At 40.9% G+C, this 7930-nt stretch overlaps 1 protein-coding gene across 1 annotated transcript in view; it reads right to left on the bottom strand.

Annotated features, from left to right (window-relative positions):
* Positions 1–53: 53 nt before the first annotated feature.
* rsrc1 (arginine/serine-rich coiled-coil 1) overlaps positions 54–7930 on the bottom strand; it is a 128072-nt gene continuing 120195 nt past the window's right edge. The window contains exons 8-10 of the mRNA XM_077540209.1: positions 2721–2827; positions 1047–1151; positions 54–296 (exon numbers count right to left, since the gene is read on the bottom strand). Coding sequence (XP_077396335.1) covers positions 204–296; positions 1047–1151; positions 2721–2827 — 305 coding nt within the window. The 3' untranslated portion in view covers positions 54–203. The remainder of the gene's footprint in view (positions 297–1046; positions 1152–2720; positions 2828–7930) is intronic.

Below are 7930 nucleotides of genomic sequence, written 5' to 3'. Positions count from 1 at the left end.
CACTGACTTAAATTGTCACTCATAATTAAAAAACAGATGTGAACCAACACAGGCAAGTTTCATTATGGTTTAATTCAGATTACATGAAATCCTCATAATGTTTCATGAGAACGGGTACACTAAAATGAAGTCATTCTGTGAAGAATGTGACATCCCCTAAATCCAGATGAAACAAAGGTATCCTGACAATAGGACGGCACTGGTTAGGACACAGGACTTCCCATCAGCCTCTCTTGTCGTAGTGAAATAAGCCTGTTGAGCCACAACTCCTCAGCCTTCTCTTTGTCCATGAACAGCTGTGTGAGACAGAATTCACAAAGAACACATTTTGATTTTTCACAGTTCACTAGAGCGATGACATTTTCCTCTTAGGGAGTAAATAAGGTTGGTCAGTTTTTTTAAACTATGATCCTAAAACTGAAGGTTACACATTCATATTTTTTGTTATTGCACTTGCATGTGTGTATTTGTGTGTGAGCAGCATGTCAATCCTTCACTCCCAATCTGACGCTGCTTTTTTGACTGCGTTATTTCGTTCGACACGGGTGAGTTCTTGTCTGTCGGCCCTGTGCTCGTGTCGTCGTGCTAATGAGGCCGTGTGCGTGCATGTGTGCGTGTATGGTGACAGTATACGCGCTGGCCTAATGTGACTCATCTGTTCTAATAGGGAGTGGAGCTGAGGCCGGGGCCCGCCTGGGGCATATTGGTACCATACATCAGCCTGTCGCGGGGCCTTGTGTGTGCGTATGGGGGTGATCTGCATACGTCAGGTCATAACTTAGTTTGCCAGCTGGAGATAGATGAGTGGGAACCCGCAGGGAGCATTAGTGCGCTTGAAAGTTTTCCTTCTCAGAGGAGAGGGGGTGATTGAAGGAGGGTATGTGGCACACACACACACATTCTAAGGATCCGACTATGTGATGCACTGTGACACTATGCACAGGTGCCTACGTTGATGCTACTCGTAGCATGTTACTGTCTACAAAACATGTGGACAGAGAGGATTTGGGAGTGTGTTGTGAGGGGTTGTCATGGTAACCGCTTACAGCGGGATGAGCCAAAGTGTCGCTGTCGTTGTAGACGATGGACAGGGGGAAACTGAGGTCCACGTAGTCCGTGCTGTCCGATTCCTGCTTCACCACAGGCTCAGTCTGACAAGAAAATACAAATGGTTGACGGAAGGAATAAATCATGACATTAAAATGCTCTTTTTTTTTTTTTTTTTTTAAAGGCCATGGCTAAACTTGATGATGCAGCACAATTGTGAGTTACTTAATTGTTATTACTAGGTCCAACCTGTTAGCTTATAATAAATGAAAATAAATAAATGAATAAATAAAGCTCCACTGACATGACCAATACATAAACGGCTCAGACTAATTCCAACCAGCTTATAATAAATGAAAATAAATAAATGAATAAATAAAGCTCCACTGACATGACCAATACATAAACGGCTCAGACTAATTCCAACCACGTGTGTATGTATTAGTTAAAACCTACATTTGTCCACCAGGTGGTAGTGTAAGCCCGTTTCATACATGGAGGAGCTGTTTGAGCAAAACGAACACTACATGTTGCCACTACATGTTGTTCACCCAATCAAAAAAAGTTTGCATTTACAAAGAAAATGATGTGAAGTTTTAACTGACAGTTTGAGAAAATGGTTGATTAAATATGATTTGATATGATGCTCTCTATTTATTACCTCTTGGTTCCGTTTTTAGAAAACATGGTATTTTATTTCATTTTTATGCTGATGATTATCAGATGTATTTTCCCTTGGCCCAGAACAGTACAACACAACAACTCACTGACTGTCTAAATGATATTAAATCCTGGCTTTCTTTTAATTTCTTGAGTTTGAATGATGAAAAACTGAAGTGATGTTTTTTGGACCAGCTCTTCCTCTGCTAGTGTGGACCTTGGTCCACTAGCACCTTATCTCAGGGACTGTGTCACGAATTTGGGTGCAAAGGTATTCTGGTGCTGTAAATGGTGCATTTTTTATTTATTTTTTTTACTTTTAATTATATACTATTTTTATTTATTTTTGTTCAAATTTTCCATACTATACAATATAAAATAAATTGTTCTTGCTCTAAACTCATTTGGATGAGAAAATAGCATTTTTGAGTGAAAGTGCAGGACCAAGTTTGGCTATATTTCCACCTGGGACTTTATTATAAGGAAGTTGTTGCTTTACTTGCACTATTATGCTGTATCTAAGAGACATTTAAAACATCTGAGGCCTTTTAATCTACTAAAGCTATTGCTTGCAGCCTGCATGTAAAGACGCTTTCCATCCTAACGAGCACGTTTTTCATTTAAACGAGGAAACTTTCTCATTAGAACAAGATAATCTCTCATCAGGATGAGAATGTATTTTTTTTCTCAACCTAATGAGAAATATATTTCACCCCCCCCCCCCCCCCCATGCCTCTTTTGGGGCTCCGTATGATGTACTCGGACATCAAGCTCCCTGGTGGAGGTCAATGTTATTGTGGGTCTCGACCTTGGCCAGCGTCCCCCCAAGTGGACGCAAGGTCTCTGTCACATGTTGTCTTCTCAAAAGAGCAACGACAAATCAAATCGGCGGAACATCTCAATAATGACTTATGTGTTTGGTCTCCATCTGAGAGGGTGACAGAGGCAGGACGTTTGTCTGAATGGGGACGTTTGATTTGTTGCAGGAGAATTGAATGAGGCCCGCACTGCACCTTGCCGTCGTCCCGGGATGATTTGAAAGCCTGCGGAACAAAGGAGTCGGCCTCGATGGCCTCGATGTCCTTTATCCTTCGCACTTGCTCCTCCAGAGAAGTTTCCGCTGAAAAAAAAAAAAAAGCAAGGTAGCAACTTAGCATGTGAAGAAAAAGCACCCGCACGGGGTCACCGGCCCTTCGTCATGCTCTGAACAGCGGCGGCGGCGGCGGCGGATTCTGTTTGGAGCGAGCCCGCTTCATTGCATGTGATCGGTCTGCATAACGACCCCTGACGTGTAATGTGACATACGGGATGTTACTGTATTTTAATCTTTAAGGGAGAGCACTCCTGCGCCACCAAGGGCACGCAGCGGCCCTTCGAAGAAGGCAAATAAATGCTAACAAGATGAGAGTAAATTACACCGGGAATAATGCATTGTAAAATAATCACAAATATGAACACAAACCGGCTGCAATGGAATTTCATTAGGGAGACAAAATGGGATTAGGTTTCATAGAGTTTTCGTGGATCACAGACTATTGTTGCTGCGGTTTGTCCAATCACGCACAAAGACAGGAAAGGGCTTCCAGTAAATGACTCCTGCATATAAACACGTCAGGACTGTGCATATCACACAATACATCATTCAAGAAGTGCAGCTTTTACAAGCGTAGGAGGAATTACCAAAAAGGAAAGTTTGGCAATTAGGGGGGAAAAACAACAACAAGAATGAACAGTGTCGTTATTGTGTGGCTGTCAATCTTGAAACCGATCAGTCAATATCCATCCCTCGCTCCTGCGTCCGTCCGTCCTCCCCTGCACTCTCCCATCTCCCCATCTGTCAATCTCGAACGCGCGCGACTATTTGGGCGGTGTTGTCAAAATAAGCACTCAATTGTTGGAAAAGTCACTCGCACAAGTACGCCCACACTAAGCACGTGCAGTATCGTTCTGATACCCCAAAAATCCAAAGGCTGGGAAACTTGAAATTTTGCCTCAACTTTGGGGGGGAATATTCTAAAGTTGGTGACAAACTTAAATGTTATCAACAACACCACATGATTTCTATAGCACTTTCCTTTAACATGCTAAAAGTTACATATTTATGCAGTGGACTGTTGCTAAGATGATTTTTGGCTTTGACGTAAGAACAAAAATGAATTTTTCGTGGCATATTGCTTAAACAGCTGATCAGCTACTGACTAGCTGCTAAATGACCTGAATATGATTAGATAGCCAATAACCCATAAACGTCCCTGCAAGCCGTTGAAGTCACAGGGCGGCCATCTTGCTCCTCCCATCTCGCGTGCAGACTACTGTATAAACTATACAGTATACAAACAGATTAGACATATACAGCTCATAGGCAGTTAGTATAAGGCTGGGGCGGGGTGAGGGGATTGTGGCGGGGTGGTCACTATTCTTTAACATTAAAAAGAAGAAGAAGAAAAAAAAAAGACCCCCTTTTTCTTTTATTGCTCAGTTCCTTAGACTCCAATATTAGATTTGGCCAATTTTTGTTGAATTAGTTTCCTCCTGTAAAGATCATTAAGCATATAACATACAAATTGTAAAATGTCTGAAATCTTGTTTATATTTAACAAATTTAAAACATCATAAATCACGCTATTTCTACTAAGTACTGTCTCAATTGTTCTCCAATTTCAGTACTGTAAATGTATAGGATCTTATGCCGAGAAACGTTTCTTGGGAGAAACAATATGGCGGCCTCGCAACTTCAAAAGTCATGGCCTATCGGCTATTCAGTCATACATTCAGATCAGTGGTCCAAGCAGTGAGGTTGATTGCTAACATTAGCCATTAGCTTCTATGAGCCCTCAAGTGGCTAAAAGTGTTTGCCACTAGGTAGCTAGCTGCAACTAGCTAGATGCTACAGCCCCCTTATAGTAACCAACGACTAATGTTAGCTGCTAGCTAATGTATGCTTGTTTCATCGTTTTATTATATTACAGAAGTGTAAACACTGACTTGACTACTTCAGTTTGACTCAAGAATGACTATTTCCTATGGGGAATTCATCAGAGATCACGAAGAGATTGTGCTCAACTTGAGAGTTCACACTTGTATATGTAGTAGTTCAATCACATGCAAGAGCTAAATACAGTAGCGGGAATTAAATCAATCTATTATCTGGGACAGGACGAGTGTCACAACACATCATCGTGGTGCGGGGGTGTTTAATGAATACATGAATATTTGTCTCAGCTTTGCTCTTACTCACACACAAACGCACAAAGATGCTATCAATGTTCATTATATGGCACCCAAACAAAACGGGGATTTGATTTAAATGCTGTGTAAAAAAAGAATAAGTCAGTGACAATCAATTAAGCTTGTCATGAAAGTCGTTACCACAACTGGACTGCTTGATGAAAGTCACCAAACCGCCAACAATTCAACATGGACGTGCATGAAAACTATTCATTGTATTCCATTCTAAAAGGGTGAACAAACAAACTGGACGTTAGCTAGTCGCAGGGCACATACATTCACACTCACATTAACATAACACCTAAGGGAAATTTGGAGTGTTCAATGCAGCTAATATGCACGTTTTGGGACTGTAATGCAGCCTCAGCCAAGATTTGAACCCACAACCTCTCAACTATAAGGTTGATGTCCTACCCACTAGTTCACCGTGTGGCCTAAATCAACATCAAAACAACACACATGCGCTCTTCCAACTTGGCAGAAATTTCATCCATTAGGACCTCTAATTTTTTTATTTTTTTTTATTTTGTATGGGTAGATAAGATGATTCTGACATGCTGTTTGTCAGATGTCAGCGGCCAAGATATGTATTTCACGAAGAAAATCACACATAATGGACTTGAGAGCACGGCCCCGGTGAGCTCGGAGGCGGACCGAAAAATCAATAGCAGAGCTGAGGGTGAGCGCACTCGGCAGCTCCGCGAGGTCAAAGTTGATATTTAATATTGACACATTATCTGACAAATGAATTTAACTGTCAGCGCATTAGGCTGCTTTGTGTGACAGCGGCGAGAGGAAATTGGGAGAAGGGAGAGCGATCTTGTGTGTCGAGTCAACAGACATTACGACGGGTAGGAACATAAGAAAGGGGAGCCGACGCGTTAAACAAGAGTGCTCACCTTGACGTTTGAATTCCCCTGGTGCGGTAAATATTTTCTGTGTTACTGTAATAAACATAAGAAGGTCTTTCGAGTTACTATGTTGCATGAACGAGGCCAGATTGTGTGATTATGTGACCTTTTCTGGAACAAATGATTCCAAATATACTTTACAACAACGGGAAATTCCAATTCAACGTTCAACCAGTTCTTCAATTTTTCCACAACTACAAGTGGGAGTCATTCGTGAGATGAGTCGGACAGACAGCCACGTTGACAAGCGGCTCAATTCTATTGTTCTCTCTAAATAGCTGTTTGTCCACCTCATTGATTAAGAGCACAAGAGCAGCAGAGAAAAATCAAACAAGCCAATGGCGGCTTGATCCGGAACCCGTCACCTTCAAAGCCTCGGAAGGAAACATTTGACAGTGTGTGGCCACAAGAGGGAACTGTTCAACAGCGCATGTCAGGCACTGAGAGGGCCTGCGTCATTTGGAAGCAAGGCTCAGCTTAATTGACCACTCGTGCTGATTAATCCCAAATCATTGAATTACCGCAGTACTTGTTGTGCTTGAGTGGAGCTGAATAAATAACTGCTTGCTTTATTGAGAGCTCAAAAACTGCAGTCAATCTTGACTGGACATTGTATGTACTCATTTAAAAGACAGAGGTTCAAATTCACTGTATATCAGAGTACTGAGGCCAAAACCAAGAGCTGTATCAACAATAATCAATGGTTAGAGAGATAATAATGCCCAAATTTGAGGTGAATAATTGTAGTTTGAAGGAACTGCAGCTTGTTGGGGGATGTTTGCACTACTTTGAATCACTCATGTACAGTAGCAAAGTTTCCAAAATAGGGGTAGTGAACCTTTTTCCTCTAACTCTCCTGAGGGCCATAATAAATTAATCAATATCCATCCGTCCATATGTCCATCCATCCATCTATCATGTCAAATCCAGGTCCAGAAAGTAAAAATCCCTGCTAAAGTTTCACTTGAGCCACTAGCACTTGTGGAAACCGAAACTGTGCTCCCTGTACACCCGGTGTCAGGCAAGTGTAACACTTCACCATCAATGAACAAATATGATTTAACAATTTTTAAAATTGCTACAACAATTAGTGGCTTAAATGTTTTCGGCCTTTTTAACAGGTTTTTTTTCTTTTTTTGGATGCGCATGGCAGTTTAGATCAAATGCCGTATGTGAGTCAATATCATACGAGCCTTTGAAAGTTGCGGCTTCACTGCAAAAAAAGTTCATACTTTCCATTTAACTTCATATTTATTGTATTAAGTATATGCTATGCTGCAACAATGGTCAACCGCCCACACTTTTTAAAATAAATTAACTGCAAGCACACTGTTCATGCAAAAAACAAATATTTTGGTTAATGTTATTTCACCATGTACACATGGTTTGACAACATCCACTACACGTATGAAAAAAATTCCAAAACATAAACATGATGTCATCTGTAAACATCCATTGATTCAGCTCCTAATGAAGAAAGAAAATGCTGCCTAATGAATAGCTGAAATTCTTTCTTTTTAAAATTCACGAATTGTACAGCTTCTATATTTTTATTTCATGACTGCCAGATGCAAAAATTCCATAACATACATGCTTATTTTTATGGCTTAAGTTAGTAACCCACACCCAGGCCTCGATACACATGCTCATGCAGCAAAATCCCAGGTTTCAATTAAGTGTCTCCCTGTGCAGCTGTAAAGATGTAATTCACCGCTCAATTTAGGCTCGTCTCAGTGGAGATTTTTTTTTTTTTGGCCTACTAATTGATAGAAATTAAGCCATTAATCAAGCCACTAGCCATCACTCAGCCCAGGGAAGATGAATACAAACTTTCATAATAAGCACCTTCCCCATTTTAGCCCTCATTAGCATTAATTTTTAATGTAATTATGCTATTCTTTTACAACGAGCTCATAAATTACCGCTCTTTTGTTGCTGGCTGGCCTTGTAAAATCCAAAGTAATGCTTTGTAGTCTGATCTTTAAGGCAATTACTGGCTTCTTTACTCTTTTATCTCTCTGCATTTCCAATAACCTGCTCTCTAATGATTTATCTCTGCTGTACCCCCTCCTCCTCCTCATCTT

The sequence above is a fragment of the Festucalex cinctus genome, chromosome 13, assembly GCF_051991245.1.
Source record: "Festucalex cinctus isolate MCC-2025b chromosome 13, RoL_Fcin_1.0, whole genome shotgun sequence".
In the NCBI taxonomy this organism is placed as follows: Eukaryota; Metazoa; Chordata; class Actinopteri; order Syngnathiformes; family Syngnathidae; genus Festucalex; species Festucalex cinctus.
This window is presented reverse-complemented; position numbering and strand designations above follow the sequence as displayed.